Below are 18475 nucleotides of genomic sequence, written 5' to 3'. Positions count from 1 at the left end.
ACTGTCTGAAGGACAATAAAATGAAAGACATATTTTTGCACAGATTTTAATTTAAAGGCTATGGTCTTAAACTTTTGTTCAGCTGATGACCAGCCTGTTTGAGTTCAAATGAAGTTTTCAATAAAATTGCCTACTCTGTATTTTGTGTCTCTTGCTCTTGTTTCTTATTTTGGCATTTTGGAGAAGTACTTACAACCTGGTTACGATCCACCAGTGCAACATGTGAATACTTAATAATAATATTATAAGTATTATAAATATTTTGCCAGGTCTTAAGATTTTGTTCAGGAGTGTATATAAATATTATTTCTTTCAGTGTTCACTTGACTGTATTATCTAGGAATGAAATCTCTGGAGATGAAAGTAAGCATTGTGGTACAAAGGAAAGTCAAACACAAATGAGTCATGCCTTACAATAATATATTACTCATACAATCTGGATCTCAAAGACTTTCACTGATGTTAAGTTAAGTTAGAATGGGTCAGAAAGTATATGGTACATCATATAAAGACAGGAAATAATATCAGTGTGTGCCATAAGTACAGATTCTTACCTATACACTCCAATAAGTTCATGTCGTAGTAGTAGCCACTGGGGCAGTAACACGAGTAACCAGGGATGTTGTTTACACACACACCACCTTTACACACATCGGGGTCGAAGAGTTTACACTCGTCCACGTCTGCAATGATGCCACAACACACCAATCAGCAACAACAAGCACAACAATGCAAACACATATACACAGGGCTTTGTGTTGGAAGAGTTACTATTTACAATATAAAGTGTGTGTGTGTTACCCCTATAGCCAAAGGCCCCCACTGCAGAAGTCACATATCCACGTCCGTTCGGACACATTGCTTGGAATTCAGCTGAGGAAAATATCAAACAGGTGTGTACACACGCTTACTTGCCAGTTTATCAGGTAAACTTACAACATAGGTCACTTTGTAAGGCTACAGTTAAAGACTGTAGTCAAGTAATAATGTGTGTTGTGCTAGTCCAAGTGTATTCATATATACAGTCCATGTGTACAGTGAGGAGAATAAGTATACACACACTGCATACATAATATCCATTTCAAATGTTCAAATGTACACACATAATCTTTTTTAAATTTGAATATAAATGATAAATTCATAAACATAATCAATGATGTGTTTTAAAAAAATTGATAAGGAAAAAAGTATTCAGACGACACAAATGCAAATTAGTACTTGTATGCAAAGTGACTATACTTTAATTATCTTTTTGCAGGTTTGTTGTTTCATTTTGGAAAATTCCTCTTGACAAACCATTTTCATTTCCCAAGTGTAACAAGATTTCCTCTGATGAACTTGTGATGTCAAAATCATACAACACTGTATGCGTAACAACACTGCACTATTAGAGACATCAGTTTTAATAGGAATCCTCAGATTTTTTTTTTCATTTTTCATTTCATTTTTACTTACCAAAATGAAAACTAAGACAAATATACTATATGCCAAGAGCGTGATTTGAACCGAGGACAAGATATTTTCAGGACATGCATCTAGGACCTGTTTAGATTTTAACCCTCTTATTACAGTATGTTGCAGGTCAAATTGACCTACAAGTTTTTAAAAAATTAAACAAATAGTTAAACGTATTTTTTCCGCTTAAAACTTCCTCAACATGTAAAATAAAATTGGTGAACATCACATACTGTATTTGCAACCCTCCCTACAGTCGTAGGGTTAGAGTACTGTAGGGGTAAATGTCATATACTGTAGGACTTTTTTATTTGCAGCTGTGAGACATATTTAAGTCTCACACTCTCCTATATTGTCTTGACATCATCTATAAGGTGCAAAAATGCAGTTTTGTTATGACCTTTGATAGGAACAACATAACCTGTAACAATTTGTTCACAAACTACCACCTGGGTCAGGAGCTTCTAAAGAGAAAGTCCATGTTTGTCTTCACATACTGTTCAGAACAGCCAGTAACAACAATGATGTCTTACTGACCCAACAAGGGAAAAACTTTATTCTCATGAGCACTTTGCACAAAAATGCTGAAAGCAGCACATGCGAGAACCAGAAACTGAGGTTTGTTGGACGAAGATGTTTCCTACTGTAAATGCAACGTGTCAAAGCGGTACAAGAGGCACATCTTCTCTAAGGACCAAGGACCCAGCTGCTGTACAGTGAGGGATCCAGGACAGGATGTAGGAAGATTGTGAATTTTTTTTACTTTCATTATCATTTTTCTGAGAGTGTTTTAATGTGCTGTCACAGATGTTTAAGGTCTTTTCTATGGCTTTGCTATGGTGTCATATAATATTGAGCTTCAGGAAGCTCCTTTACATTAATCCTTTACTAGGAAATATTTCCAAATAATGTTAACATCTTTTGCAAAGCGGAGGCAGGAATGAAACCCCCAACTTTTTAGTTAATCTTTAATAACAAATGCTAATGAAATAATACTTGGCTTCAACACTTTCCATTAGATTTGACTTGTCATGACTAGATTTGGTGAATTTTATTTTATTGGTAATACCTCTCATCGTGTGTGAGTCCTTGGTAAAAGAGCTGTGCATTTCATGAAAAAAAAGATTAGTAATTTACCTGCTGTGTTTACATTCATTACAAAAATTATCCATATAAATCTAGGGTGTGTTTCACTTTATGAAATCACTTTACATGACTGTCACTGGCTACATGTATCATCAGTCTGGGCTGGAAAGTAATCCACCACAGCATATGATATTTGTATTTTTCTTACAATTCTTAAAGGTGCTGTTATGCTTGTGTCCAAAATAATCGACTTTAAAACCTGTGCATTTATCCCAGCCACCCCTGATTATAATCACACTTGTGTTTGTGTGTTTGCTTACATGTTCCAGCTTGTGGGCAGAAAGTGTAATGGCACTTGAGTCCCCAGGCTCGTCCCACAGTGCAGCAGCACTCCTGTACAGTCGTATTAGAAGAAAGGACTGCACACTGGTCCCTCTCATCCACGTTAAAATAACACTCTATCCGCTCTCCTGGCTGGGGTAGGTGTGATAATGACTCTGACCCTGACCCTGACCGTGAAACACACACACACCCACACACACACACACACACAAAGAGATCAGATACATACATTAGTGTCCTTAGGTGAGTTTCTGATCTTACACCTGAATAAAATTAACCTGGTATACTTTTGCACAGAATCTATATATACACACACATATCAGACATTTCAAAATCTCATATCTATATTTATTTTTATTCACTTACTATTCGTATTATCATGCTGCTGTGACTGCTCCATTACGGATGACAACAATTATAATGAATTCAATATTCAGTTCAGAGGAAGTGCTCTGTATTGAGTTGCTACAGTACGACACTCTAATAATAAGGGCTAATGTGTATAATAAAATGCCACTGAATGTAGAACTAGTTCTTGTATACTGTATGTAATAGTAAAGTAACGTTTATTGCATTTAACCTCAAGTGCCTTCTCATTGTTTGTTAAAGATGAATACACCTATCAGCCATAATATTAAAACCAGGGGGAAGTGAAATTAATATATAATGGCACATGTCAAGGCATGGGATATATTAGTCCGCAAGTGAGTTCTTAATGTTGATGTGTTGGAAGCAGGAAAAATGGGCAAGCGTAAGGATCTGAGTGACTTTGACAAGGGCCGAGTTGTGATGGCATGATGGCTGTGTTAGATGAAAGCAGGTCTTATGAAGCCTGGTATGCATTGGTTACTACATACCAAAAGTGGCACAAGGAAGTACAACTGGTGAACTGGTGACAGGGTCGTGGTAAGTGAAAATGGAAATGACAGATCCCACAGAAGAACTACTCTAGCACAAATTGATGAAGGTTAATGCTGTCTATGACAGAAAGGTGTCTGGCTGGATAGCAGCAGACTGGATCAGAGTGCCCTTACTGACCCCATGTGGATGTTATTTTAACACATACCACCTACTTAAACATTACCATGTACAATGTGAATGCAACGGTAATGGCATTGGTAGAGAATTAAAGGTGTTGTTGTGGCCTTCAAATTCTTAAGATCTCACTTCAATCAAGCATCTGTGGGATGTGCTAGACAAACATATTAAACCATTTAAGACCCCACTCACAATTTACAGGACATAAATGACCTGATATTAAGATCATTTTGATACTGTTGTGCGAGATATCAAAGCCCAGCTTCATGCAAGGAGTGCGTATTGGAGTTGTTTTGGCAGCATAAAGGAGACCTACATAATTGAAACAGCTGCTTTTAATGTTATGGCTGATCAGTGTTTATTTTTTAAATAAACAGAAGTCGAATAGCCGGTAGCCTTCAGTGTGGAGCAATAACGTACAGACCCTGTACAGATGGCCAGTCTTTCTGTAGATATATGATTTATTCCAGACCTTGGTTATTTGTGGGCTCTTTAATCAAGGCTCATTGGGTTACTGATCATAAGGCCGGGGTTTAAGCCATGGCACTGCAAAGCTGCAACTGCTGGGCAAGGCCCTTAAATCTCTCTTCTCAAGGGGTACAATAACATGTCTGACACTGCACTTCCTAACAAGCTGGGATATGTGAAGAACAGAATTTCATTCTACTGTAATGTACTGTATATGTGAAAATAATGGCTTCTTGGCTGTATTTCTTGAAGTGGCTGTATTTTTAGTAATTTACACTAGGGGGTGGTAATGTATTATTGTACCCTTTTTGTGTGCATGAAAGAGAGTGTGTGTATGTCGGGGTGAGTGTGTGTTACCTGCGGTTACACACTGTCTTGTAAGTGGGTCAAATTCTTCCTGCCGCTTCTCACATTCACACATGAATGAACCTTCAACATTCCAACAGCGTGCCGCTCCGCACACACCCACCATCACTGCACACTCATTAATGTCTGCACAAACACATACATACACAGAAATAATTCACCTACTCTATAACACTACATCTATTCACATGAACATTATTGTATTACATTACTCCTTATAGTATGCAACAATCATAAATAATGGTTTTAAAAAGGCATATATGGGCACAAATGAGTGTATGTGTGTGACCTACCCACACAGGACCGCCCGTCTGGAGTTGTCTCATACCCCTGGTCACAGATACACTGATATGTTCCAATCAGGTTCCTACAGAACATGTGCTGGCCACACACACTCTCGTTCGCACACTCGTTAATGTCTGAGAGACAGAGAAAGGGCCGGTGTGACCAAATTCCACCCAAACAATAGCACATTCTGTAATTCTGCGGTGTGCATGTGTGTGTGAGTGTGTGTGGGTCTGTGTGTGTGTGTGTGAATGTGTGTGTTCGCTATCTTACCCACACACTCTCCTGTAGCCGTGAGGCTGTATCCAGGTTCACAGGTGATGAAGCAGCGAAACGAGCCGATGGTATTCTCACAGCGCTGAGAACCACACACACTCCCACCAGAGTCCACACATTCATCCACATCTGAAACACACACACACACACACAATGGGCAATCTTTAGGTAAGGTTGTGTTTAAATGTTTGCAAAAGTCAGAGGTTTTCTTTGGTGTACACGACACATCTGATTTGTATTTGGTTATATCCACAAAACTCCATAAAGATGTAATTTTTGTCTGCTAAATTACAGAAAAGGTAAACTAGATGTGAATGAAGAGAGGTTAAAATAATTCGATTTGACATGGAAATGGAAAAAATATATATATAGTATAGTGTACAAGTATATCTATCGAACTCAGAGAGACACAGAGAAACTGCTATGTTTTTTTCTTTCTATCTTTCTTTTGTTCTTTCTTTCTTCTTTTAAATCAAATCAACCTGTTTCAGCAACTGTGGCCAATGTCTGGCAGCAGAAGGACGTGTCCACTAGATGCAAACGGAATATGCAGCACCTTGCAGCATGAGACATAACATCAGTCACTTACTAACTGCTGCTTCTGACAATTCAGCACAGCAGTAAAAAAAACGATACAACCGACATATCCTGAGCCATTAAAACCAACCCTACTTTATTACAGTGCCATTTCTACTTAATTGAGTGACCAATTTGTATTTGTTTCATCTGTATCAGGTCTTCCAGAATACACTCTGTCTATGTTTGCAATCCAGAGACACACAACGACACAGACTTTCATTCACACTGATGGGACTCGTAAATGCAAAATAAAAGTAAATGCTCTGCCCCTGACTATTACAAAGTCTTCTATTACTGTGTTTGTTTTGCCACACGGCTATGTTTTGTCTCTGCCTTATTTATGTTGTTTTGTTGTGCTTTGCCTGACCCTTGTCTGTCTTTGATCTTGCACTTCATTTTGTCTGCCTGACTATGGGTTAATAAACTAAGCTCACCTGCTTCTGAATCTGTCTCACCTCACATTTTGTGACAATATAAAAGTGCAGAAATCCATGCAAATGATACTGTCTGAAGTCATTCGAGTCGACATTAATCCATCTTATTATGTGAAAATTTAATTCAGGAGCACAAACATTTTTCCAGAAATAACAAGATTTTTATGAACGCCAAATTTCTATTGTAAATACTCAAACAATTTACTAATAAACATGTCTGTATCAGTAAATGAGTGTGCAGATCAAGGTTACACTGTTTTACACTATATTTTCTGTCACTGCATCCTATCCATAATATGCATCATTTTCAAGGAAGACTCTAATAGTTAAGAGGCTTTAGGTTACAGATCAGAAGGTTGGGGTTCAACCATCCAGCTGCCACTGTTGGGCCGTTGAGCAAGGCCCTTAACCCTTGCTGCTCCGGGGCTGCAGTATCATAGCTGACCTTGAGCTGACCAAAGCTTCCTTAACAAGCTGGGATTCGTGAAGAAAAAAATTCACTGTGCTGTTTTGTATACAGTATTTTACAAATAAAAATTTTCTTCTAAACAGAGTTCATTACAGCAGTGATGTTCCTGAGTTAAACAGCAAGCTACTCTCTTTTAACTGTATAAGAAACTTAAAACTTAATGAGTTCAAATAAATAGAGTGGTGTAATAATAAATGGTGTGCTAATTACTGTTCAAATGACTTTTAAAATATCCAGCATATAATAAGTAAGCAAATATTTCAAGCACACAGAAACACACACTAGTGGCAGTCATGTGATTGGCCACAACTGTAAATGGACACAGTGGAGAGACCACTATCCAGTAAAGTGTGTGTGTGTGTGTGTGTGTGTGTGTGTGTGTGTGTGTGTGTGTGTGTGTGTGTGTGTGTGTGAGACAGAGAGAGAGAGAGAGAGACCCAAGCAGGCTGTTTTTTCCGGATTCGCAGTGAAACCAGATTTGCAGTCACATGTAAATGAGCCATCAGTGTTTTTGCAGCGTCCGTCCTCACAGACTCCATCCCGGGTACACTCATCCACATCTGCACACACACACACACAATATTTTTGCTCCAATTTTTGTTAAAGTTTTGCTATCAGAACTTATACAGTAATACATACCATGCATTACAAAGATGTGTTAAGTATGAACTACATTAAATATTATGGCCATATATGTCCCACCCTGTATATACAAGAACAGTACATGAAACACTGGGATTATTTCTAGTTAAAAATGTGAGAAATTATGTTAATTAGATGTGATAATATCAGTACATGCCTAGGCATAGCATTAAACACATATTGAACACGTACCAAGACAGAGAGTTCCATTGGCACTTGTGTAGTAACCCTGAGAGCACACACACATGTATGAACCATCTGTATTCACACACTCTCCTTTAGGGAAGCAGAACTCGTCCTCCAAACATTCGTTAATGTCTGTTAAAACCAATAAAAAAAAATAGCCAAGATGCAGTGACAGAATCAGCGTCAAGTGTTAGAGGGATTAAGATCATGACTGTAGCAGTAAAGCATCAGGGTAAAACAAAGAGTTGAATTATGGCTGTGTTAATGAGACAAAACACCAAATTAGATTTAGACAGTCAATAAATTCAAGCTCTGCAAATTCAGACAATGTCATATCTCTGACCTCGGCACTGGCGTCCAGGTCCTGCAGCACGGAAACCGGGCAAACATTCGCACCTGTATGATCCGTCTGTATTCACACACTTACTCATAGCCCCACATATTCCAGAGCTCTTACATTCGTCAACATCTAAAACAGAGTTAGAGAAATAGACCATTAACACATATGTACATTTATTTGCATTTATTTGTATGGCTAATGAAATGAGAATAATGCATTCATGCCGTTGATGGATTCATGCACCTTTAGTCTTAAAGGCTTGGAGCAAACTACTAGATGTGAATCCATTGAGTGAATCTGTACTCATGTTTAATGTATGTGAATGAAAGAGGGCTTTAGCTGAGTTGTCAAACTATGGGAATAATAGCTGTGGTCAAGCTGTGGTATAATAACTTAAAAATAAATAACATAAAAAAACTTACATGCATTTACAATTTGCTCTTAAAATGCTCTTAAAATGTTGTTATCATTTTGTGTGTTCTCACCAGTGCAGGTATTTCCCTGCAGTTTGAATCCAGAGCGACACACACACATGTAGCTTCCAGGAGTGTTCTCACACCGGCCGTTAGAGCATGGGGAAGGAGTGTGACTGCATTCATCCACATCTGCACACACAAACATACACACCTCATTTCCTCAAACACACAAACATACACAGTCTCATTTACTGTACCTCATTATGCTGGGACTTGAAAGACATCAGAATCAGAATCAGGTTTATTGGCCAAGTGTGTTGACAAACACAAGGAATTTGTTTGCAGCTGTTTGTGACTCTCAAAAGTACAGACATAAATAACACTATACTATACAAGATAATACAGACTATACAGATGTGATACAATAGACATTATGAGTATTAAATATGAATACAGAATATATGACTGATCATTTATGTACATAAAATGTGAGAAGTGCATGGAAGTGCAAATAACAGTATTGTGCAATATTACACATATATAACAACTATACTATAAACTATGAAATGTAGTACATGGATTTCATGCATCAGTCTGATTTATCAAAGCATGCTTAAAGCAAGTACTAAATTTGAGTGTTAATGTGCCTGAATGCACAAGAAAATTGGTAATCGCACATGTCACACATATCACATAGTCGCTGTACTATGAAATCACCAGTAGGAATTCTTACTACTGATTGCCAAAGTAATAACGTTTATCACTGGACATTTGAGAATATTTGACATTTGACATAATTTGACAACAAGTGCATGCAAGATGAAGAAGAAGCAGTGTGCGATCTTCCCACACTTCTACTTCTGTTACAGATCACACGCGCTCTATCGTCTTTACTCCCACTGACCTTTGGTGCATCAAGTCACTCTATATTTGGATAAATTTGGCTAAACATTTTATGCTTTATTGCATTGCTGAGGTTGCTGTCGCTTATGTCGCCGGAAGCTGCTAGGATCTCCTTGAAATATGAACAGTCTCTAGGTTGCTTTATCGCTATGAGACATTGTATGTTACAATTTTTTTATATTCTATTGTATGCTTAGAGAGTGACAGCAAGCTTGTAACTAACTAAGCTAATAAATGTGTATCACATTGCTAACTGTATATTTCTTCAAATAGCTGGAAAATGTAATAATTGTAGTCAGATTTTTAGTTACCTTGACACTGGCCATTAATGACCTCAAAGCCTGGACTGCACGAAACACACTTGAAAGAGCCAACCGAATTCACACACTTTTGTCCTGGACACTGAAGCTCGTTCTTACATTCGTCCACATCTAAGCATGCAGAAAATATAATAATAATAATAATAATAATAATAATAATAATAACTAGATTTGTAAAGTTCGTCGCAACAAATTTTGATGTTGGCTTTGACGGTGCAAGTATTCGCAAAGGCCGGTGCTTTTTGGAGGCGAGTGGACATTAGGGTCAGTGTTACTTTTGGAGGCAAGTGGACAGAAAGATAGGGTGCCAAAACATTTGGAGGCAAGTGGAGACGAGCATGTGATGTCATTCGAATACTCCTGAGGCAGTTCCCCTCATTGTTCTGAGTGTTTTGATATATCACATGCCCATGTTGTGTAAAAATTTTTATTTTGCATATATTGGGGCGGGGCTGAGGCACAACCGAAAGGCCAGTCGGTACACCAATTTAAAACTTTGTTCAGAGTATCACCCTAAAGGAGCTGGCCGAGTTTGGTGTAGATCGTTTCAAAGCTTGCCGAGTTATAAACCTCCAAAATTTATAATGGGAGTCTATGGGAAAAAAGGCCAATTTGAGACCCGGTACCGGAAGTACCGGTACTCGGATCGCTTAGTAACGTAATAGCAACAAACTGCAGACCAGGGTCTACAACATATCCGAATTTGGTGCATGTGGCTAGCCCTAGGCCGCATTAAATTTTATAAATTCTTGTCTAAGCTTAAATAGGAAAACAGAATGTTGGCTTCTACAAAGCCAACATAATAAGCTTATAAAGGAAAACAGAATGTTGGCTTCTACAAAGCCAACATAATAATAATAATAATAATAATAATAATAATAATAATAATAATAATAATAATAATAAGTTTATAAAGGAAAACAGAATGTTGGCTTCTACAAAGCCAACATAATAAAAAGATTATAACGGAAATCAGAATGTTGGCTTCTACAAAGCCAACATAATAATAACTAGATTTGTAAAGTTCGTCGCGACAAACTTTGATGTTGGCTTTGACGGTGCAAGTATTCGCAAAGGCCGGTGCTTTTTGGAGGCGAGTGGACATAAGGGTCAGTGTTACTTTTGGAGGCAAGTGGACAGAAAGATTGTGAAAGCTACTGGACCGCTAGGGTGCCAATACTTTTGGAGGCGAGCGGACATGAGCATGTGACGTAAGCAGAATACACGTGAGGCAGTTCCCCTCATTGTGCTGAGTGTTTTGATATTTCACATGTCCATATTGTGCAAATTTTTTTATTTTCACGTGACGTCAAGTGACATCACAGCCATTCCTGAATAATCACAAATAAGGTTATACAAATAATAGAAATATCTTGTACTAAAGAGACATATGATGATTACCTATACAGGCATTCGATTCCAGTCTGTATCCAGGTTGACACACACATTGGAAACTTCCGGGGGTATTTTCACAGCGTCCATTACCACAGAGACGTGTGTTTTGAGCACACTCATCCACATCTGACACAAAAAACAACATCAGCATACAAGACAACATGCTTTACACCTTGCCTTATATATAGATGTATATTACATAGTGTTTAGTCTATCATATTCTTCTTGCAATACTTATAGGAAAGATACTCTGAAAGTAGGCAACATTTTTGTGAGGTTTGATGGAGACAGGTTAAGAACGGAAACCTTAAGGTAAAACTGATTAGTCATTATCATAAATTTAATCATCATGGATAATATTTCTTTAAACCTCTACTATAGTTTACCTACTTTAAGTTCTCACACACCACCCTGTTGGTGCACTCATAGCTGCCTACATCTGATGAAAAAATTATGCTTGCCAAAAAGATACACACTACACCTACACCTCACACTGTACCACACTATCTCTGACCCTCTAGTGCTGCTTGACCGGTCCGACCATCTCTTAGGGTATGCATCAAGACTCAGTTTTGGTGACTTGGTGGTGGAATGAACTTCCTCTAGATATCTAAACAGTCACTGGCTGTCTTTAATAACATCTAATGACCTACCTCTTTCTGAAGCACATATATTAGTACTTAAAATGTGTTTATGCCTTCTATGATTCAAACTATGCTTTCTTCAGTGTTATTAGACTGATATTACTAGAGAACCAGTATGAGGATGTTTGTTTTGGTGGATAATTATGTAAGTCACTCTGGTTCAGGGTGCCATTGAATGATTGATTTTGCAGTTGATCAGATTCAAGCACTAGCCCTGTTGACAGGTAGCAACATTCAGGACATGGACTGCCAAGCTAGTATTAGCTTGCTAATTCGCTAAGGTAGTTAATTAAATCTGCTCAGAGTTAATTAACTATCGTAAGTTAATAAACATCACACGCAGAATGTGTCGGACGTGATAAATGTGATATGATAAACCTTGACAAAAATGCTGTTGCTGACCTGTGCATTGTCCATTATGAAAGCTGAATCCAGCGCCACATGATCTGCACCGGTATGAACCTGGAGTGTTGACACACACCTGACCACGACACTGCAGGTGGTTCTCGCACTCATTTATATCTAACACAAACACACAGACAAACACACACAAAAAGAAATATCTAGGCATCTCTCTCTCTCTCTCTCTCTCTTTGAATGTTTGTGAATGAATATTTCACCTGTGCATTTGTTGTCTTGAAGCTTGTACCCTGTATGACACACACATTTGTAGCTGCCAGGTGTGTTCTCACAGCGCCCATTGGCACATGTGGCAGGAACCTGACGACACTCATCGATATCTAATAGAACAGATCATATGAATATTATATAAATGCTATAAAGCCGAAAGAAGAAGAAGAAGAAAAAGAATAGAAGAATGAAGAAATTTAGAGATAAATATATTTACCTGTGCATCTTCTGTTGGTTAATTCAAACCCGGGTTCACAAGACACACATCTATATGAACCCAGTGTATTAATACATCCCTGACCAGGGCACTGCAGAGAGTCCTCACATTCATTCACATCTGAAACACACAGATGCATGTACTGTATGTATACCACTGGAGACCATTTGATGTTTCAGGACCAATCAAAGTTCTTTAAAATGAATTAAGAGATCAAATCCATTAATATTTGTTTAGCAAATCTGAATTTCCAAGGACACAACAAAACCAAGCATTTCACCACTGGGGCACTTTATGTTAGCATCATTTAGCTAGTGTTGTTCTTATGAACATTACATTTTTAAACTCCTTCAAATATGTGATAAATATATGTAGCAACTTCAATAATTAAAGCTAAACATTTAAAGATAAAGGTTTTTTAGATAGATAGATAGACAGATAGTTAAATAGATAGATAACTTTTCTTTTTTAAAACATGGCTTCAAAACTACACTGATTTCATATTACCATATACTTCCTGTGTTAAGTCAAAAATGTCAGCTTTTATTTAGGATATTGATGGTACTCAGTCAGTTTTGAGGGACTCCTTGTTCAGACATACCTTTTCCAGTTCAGAACTTTCTATGGGATTCAGGCCAGGGTTTTGTGATGGCCACATCAATACTTTAATTGTTGCTGTCTTTAAGCGATACAACTTTGGAGGTATGTGTAAGATCATTGTTCTAACTTTCCGGCTGATATTTTGTGGTGTTATTTCTGTATTTCTAGACAATCCACTGGCCATAAATTTTCTGTTCTGTCTCGATTCCTGTAAAACACCTCCACAACATGATGCTACCACCCCCATGCTTCACAGTTGGGATGTTGTTTATCGGATTAAATGCCTCACCATTTTTCGTCTCTGCATAGGGCTGAGTATTATTTTTATTTCATCTGCATACAAGAGAGCACTCCTTCAAAATGCTAATCACCCCTGAAAACTTCACCCTGGCTTCTTTATTCCAGTCACAGAGTAGCAGAATCTCTTAATAGTAGGTGCATGCATTGTTATCTGATGCCTCAAACTCCTTTATTCGTTCTTTTGTTCATGTGTTAGTGTTTAGTTGTACCTTTTGAACTTTTGAAAAGTTCATACATGTCTGGAGGTTAATTTGTGACTTAATTTGTGTAATGGATGTTGACAGTTATTTGGATGAGATGCTTAAATTTCCCCATGGTAACAAGGACAAAATGGCACTGACTCTATCTTATGACAATTGGCCAATCAGAAGCTTCTAAAAGTCTAATGTTCCAGAGTCTTTAGAGAGACACTCAACATCTTATGCACCAGAATTCTGATATAAAAGCTGAAATAAAACCTACAATAAAGTCTCCAATCTATTAACTAAAAATGACTTAAAGTAAATGCCTTAAATGATTTGCCAAAGAGAAACGTATTCTATCATAAAATGTGATATATATTACGATACACAAATAAAGAGCCATATAAAGCCAGTTAATATAACAATTCAGAATAAAATTTAAGACAGACTGTGCTGTACCTGTGCAGATGTTACCCTGTAGCTTAAAACCTTTATTACACACACATCTGTAGCTGCCAGGTGTGTTCTCACAGCGGCCACTAGAGCAAAGAGATGGACTCTGACGACATTCATCAATATCTGTGTGACATGAGAAAATAAGCAATAAGGCTAATGTCAAAAAAGCAATGAATTGTTAAGAGGATGGCAGAAAAAAGAAAATACATGTGAATAGCAAGGTTGAAACCAGGCAGATTTGTACTGGCTGTTACTATGCAAGATGGCCACAGAACATATTCTGCTGTCATTTAGTGTGTTGCTGCAGAATACCTGCAGAATTTAACATGTAAATGTAGTACAATACCAGCATAAACAGTATACTTGAACTTGAAGTATATGTGCACCTTAACACTACTTATGAGTCATTGTATGAAAAGACTTAAAAAATTAAAGTCTTAATTTATTAACGGGTTAATGGGTTATTGTTGTTCTAAACCCAGGGTTTAATAAACTTAATAAAAATGGCTCGGTAGTGTCAGGCAGCAAAACATGAAACAAGATAAGCCAGGAGTTCATTTACCCAGAGTTTACAATGACCCAGAGTTAACTATCTCAAGTGTGAAAGCCATAATGAGAAACCAGAGGCTATAAGATCCATTAACATTGTACCTCTAGTACAAAACTATTCATGTCAACTTTGGACAGCAAACTTGACTGATGAACAATTTGGAGACAAATATGTACATGTGCATTTTTTCATTTGTGGTTAAAAGTTTCCTTTAAATGAATAACACATGTTGATTTAACACACCTGTGCACTGGCCATTAAGGAGACCAAATCCAGGTTTGCAGGACACACAATTGTAGGAACCTTGAGTGTTTACGCACTCCTTTCCTGGACAGCGGAGTGAGTCATCACACTCATCAATGTCTGAAACACACAGATCTTGCAAATTACCTGAACTCTTATAAGTTATACATTATAAGTTGCACATCTTTATATGCTCATATGTGTCATTTTTGTTCAATAGAAACAGGTGGCATTAGATACTGACTGAGATTCAGTTGGAGTAAGAATTAAAGTAGCAGAGATGCAGGATGTGAGTTTACCTATGCAGGTGTTGTTTTGCAGTTTGTATCCTGTCCTGCACACACACCTGAAGCTGCCGTGTGTGTTCTCACAGCGCCCATTTACACAAGGGTTAGGGATCAGACGACACTCATCAATATCTGTAATATATAAAAAATATGATTGAATATCATTTTAGAATTCTGTCATGGAATATGTTGTGTAATTAAGTAATTTAAAAAGTAGATAATTAATAAGTGCATCTCTGTAAAGTGAACGTGGCCACAATTTGAATAATAAGCTTAACAAGCACTCAACTGTGAATTCTTGTAGGTCATCATTTTATCCTTACAAATTTCCAATCTTACTTTCTTCTACATAGAGCAATAGGGTTATTTATTTAGCTCAACGAACGCTTTTTGCCAAAAAAATAAATAAATAAATTTGCTTGTATTTACATTATTTTGCTGTATTTTGTAATTGTCTTTTACTTTGCTTAATTTTTTAATTCAATATATAATTCATGCTATATATTGCTTTTTTTGCATGATTATAATTACTATTATTACAACAATAAATTACTAAACAAATTAATAATGAATGAACCTGCTACAAAAACTCCTGTAGGATTCTATCTAGAAGATATCTATCTAGAATTTTTTATGGTTTGCATATATGGAGCACTCAATATAGCTCTTTAACATTGTATATAGAACCTTTTGTTCGAAGGGTGAATAGGTCTGAAAACTGAGGTATGCAATTTTGGTATCCTCACTCTGCACACTTAACCCAACTCTGAATATGACTTACAGAAAAAATGTTGGCAGAGAAAGATTTAGATGAATTGTTAAAAAAAAAAGTTGGCAAGAAACTTAGTTTATCTGACGTCAATAAAAGACGGTATCAGCACACCCATGATAACTTTTCAATTCATAAGGCATATTGCAAACAATGTTAGACAGAGACGAAAGTGCTGTTAACTAACACATACGGTACTGACCTGTGCAAAGGTTTTTTTGGGAATTAGTCTGGTAACCTGAAGGACACACACACTGAAAACTTCCCAGTGTGTTCTCACAGTGACCACTCAAACACGGCCTTGGAGACAACAAACATTCATTTATATCTGTGAAAACACAAACAGATACATTTCCATTCATTTTGCTTATGAATGTAATAATAACACTGAAACTTTCAACATGTGGAATACTTTTTAGTTCAACTCAATTGAAGTCATCATTTGTATTGCACTTTTAACAATAGACATCGAACCAATTGGGTTTACAGGAATATCTAAATTCAGCCTACACACACACACACACACACACACACACACACACACACACACACACACACACACACACACACACACACACACATACACACACACAGCCAGACAGCTTTCTGTTCTCTCTTTTATCTTTTTGTGTTGTTTAAATTTTTATCAAACAAAGTATGCTTGGTCTATCTACATTTAGATTATTTGATTAATGTCTGCTAGAGATGTGCATAGGACTGATTTTTTTAAGATGATCACACTGCAAAGAGCACTATTGCCATCAGGCTACTAATCCCTGAGGACATAAGGAAGCCATTCAGAGGATAACATATGTCCAGTATTACAACATTTAATGTTTTGCTCTTTAAACATAAAGCTACTTGTCATTAGCAAGCATGAGTTTCCTTAATGCTGTGTAGATCCCTCCGTCTGTCAGTGTTACCTCTATGTATCTACTATAATCATGCCAAATTCTCTCCCACACTTTGCCCACTTTCGCACAATATGTCAAATGCCAAACTCAATCAAATAAGTTAATAAAGTAAAGAAATAAAGTGTAATTAAATAATATGTAAGGTACTATGTGAAACATGGTGTTTTAGCTTCCTCAGATCCATCTGATTTGTAATTTGTAAATTTTGTGTCTCTGTCTCTGATTTCAAACTCTTAACACAAGATCAACACAAAAAAAATAAATATAAACAGCTTGGTTTATTTGCAGACTGAAACTGTATGGAAAATATGTAGTTTGGTATTTAAAAAAGTTTCAAACTTTATATTAAATATGTATAATAAGCAGTTTGGAAGTGGTTATAATTAAGCCATAAATAAAATGATGGTTTAAAAATGAACAGTAAGATATAAAAAGTAAAATTTCCAGCAATATGCAATGTAGTACAAAAATCAATAGACATGCCCATTGTCTCCAATGTCCACATAGTTCCACAGCCTTGTAATAGACTCACTGTCGAGTCAAATAGGCAACTTGCACCTTTCTTTGTTATAGCAAAGCTACAATTATCTTCTGGTGACTATTGCCAATGATCCTCTCAATTTTGTCTATCATCTACATCTTTTCCACCTCCGCATTCAGAGTTTCTAGTTTGCAAGTTAGAAAGATGCCTATTTTATATTAAATAATAAATAAATATATAACAATAAAATAATTACAAAATGATTGTGATGTACACTTGAAACATTTGATATTTAATTGACGATTCAGTTGACAGGTACCACAAAGATGAGGTACTAGAAAAGAAAGCATCAAAATGTTTTGTTACTGTAGTCAATATAATAGCAAACTGTTGACTATTAGGCTGATTAATGGTTACATGGTTATTGTAGGCGGCTCGGCTCAAATTATACCTAACATTTGGGACATAGACTTCATGGACAAAAGAACAGCTGAGGAGGTTTAAAGGTTTGGATCCCATGACCTTCAGGGTCAAAAGGTTATCGAGCCAGCAAAAATAAAACTCTAAAGGTGATTATGTGGACGGTAAATACAAAGCTTCTTGAAAACAAAAGCAAATTGTTTGCTGAGGCCAATGTCTGAAAGCATGACCGAAGTCTTCAGACCCTTCTAAATGAACTCTGACCTTTAAGAGCTTTAAAAGGTCCATGGGAAAATGTAGTAAAGCCATAAAGAATGTAAAATGGTCAAATGCAGAGATTTGGTAATTCATGAGAAAAACAAAAATCTCTCCATAGACAAATGCTGAATTTTAGTTTAGGATATTGTGTTCCGATGAAAACATACAGAGACCTCAGTCATCACAAACAAATCCAGAATTATTATTCAGATGTTCTATTAGATGTATTAGGAATCCATTATTTAGTGCCAAGACAGATCCAGTGTTTAAAATGTAATCTACTTGTTCTGGTATACTGAAATAAATGAAGTGCATACAGAATATCCCATACTGCAACAGCACTATCTGTATCTGTTTATCAGTGCTGGCAGCATGGTGTGTCCATTTTTTTTTAAGATATCAGGGTCATGCAGTTACCCATTCTGATTATAATTGAAAGTAACAAACCTCCCAAAAAACAAACCTTTTTTGTTGTATGCCATGGAATCCCAGTTAAGAGACATTATCTGTTCATTCCAACTAAC

The 18475-nt window shown here is 36.8% G+C and overlaps 1 protein-coding gene across 5 annotated transcripts in view; it reads right to left on the bottom strand.

Annotated features, from left to right (window-relative positions):
• LOC132851049 (latent-transforming growth factor beta-binding protein 4) overlaps positions 1-18475 on the bottom strand; it is a 424131-nt gene that overhangs the window by 369405 nt on the left and 36251 nt on the right. For 4 of the 5 annotated variants that reach the window (XM_060877626.1, XM_060877625.1, XM_060877624.1 and 1 more), the window contains 19 exons: positions 16081-16206; positions 15122-15241; positions 14823-14942; positions 14033-14152; positions 12492-12611; positions 12265-12384; positions 12047-12166; positions 11007-11126; positions 9597-9716; positions 8452-8571; positions 7970-8095; positions 7633-7758; positions 7236-7358; positions 5314-5445; positions 5049-5174; positions 4747-4881; positions 2862-3050; positions 802-873; positions 555-683 (listed from right to left, as the gene is read on the bottom strand). In XM_060877626.1, coding sequence (XP_060733609.1) covers positions 555-683; positions 802-873; positions 2862-3050; positions 4747-4881; positions 5049-5174; positions 5314-5445; positions 7236-7358; positions 7633-7758; positions 7970-8095; positions 8452-8571; positions 9597-9716; positions 11007-11126; positions 12047-12166; positions 12265-12384; positions 12492-12611; positions 14033-14152; positions 14823-14942; positions 15122-15241; positions 16081-16206 — 2364 coding nt within the window. The remainder of the gene's footprint in view (positions 1-554; positions 684-801; positions 874-2861; positions 3051-4746; positions 4882-5048; positions 5175-5313; positions 5446-7235; positions 7359-7632; positions 7759-7969; positions 8096-8451; positions 8572-9596; positions 9717-11006; positions 11127-12046; positions 12167-12264; positions 12385-12491; positions 12612-14032; positions 14153-14822; positions 14943-15121; positions 15242-16080; positions 16207-18475) is intronic. The other variant, XM_060877627.1, reaches the window with a different exon arrangement.

Source organism: Tachysurus vachellii, chromosome 9 (genome assembly GCF_030014155.1).
Source record: "Tachysurus vachellii isolate PV-2020 chromosome 9, HZAU_Pvac_v1, whole genome shotgun sequence".
In the NCBI taxonomy this organism is placed as follows: Eukaryota; Metazoa; Chordata; class Actinopteri; order Siluriformes; family Bagridae; genus Tachysurus; species Tachysurus vachellii.
This window is presented reverse-complemented; position numbering and strand designations above follow the sequence as displayed.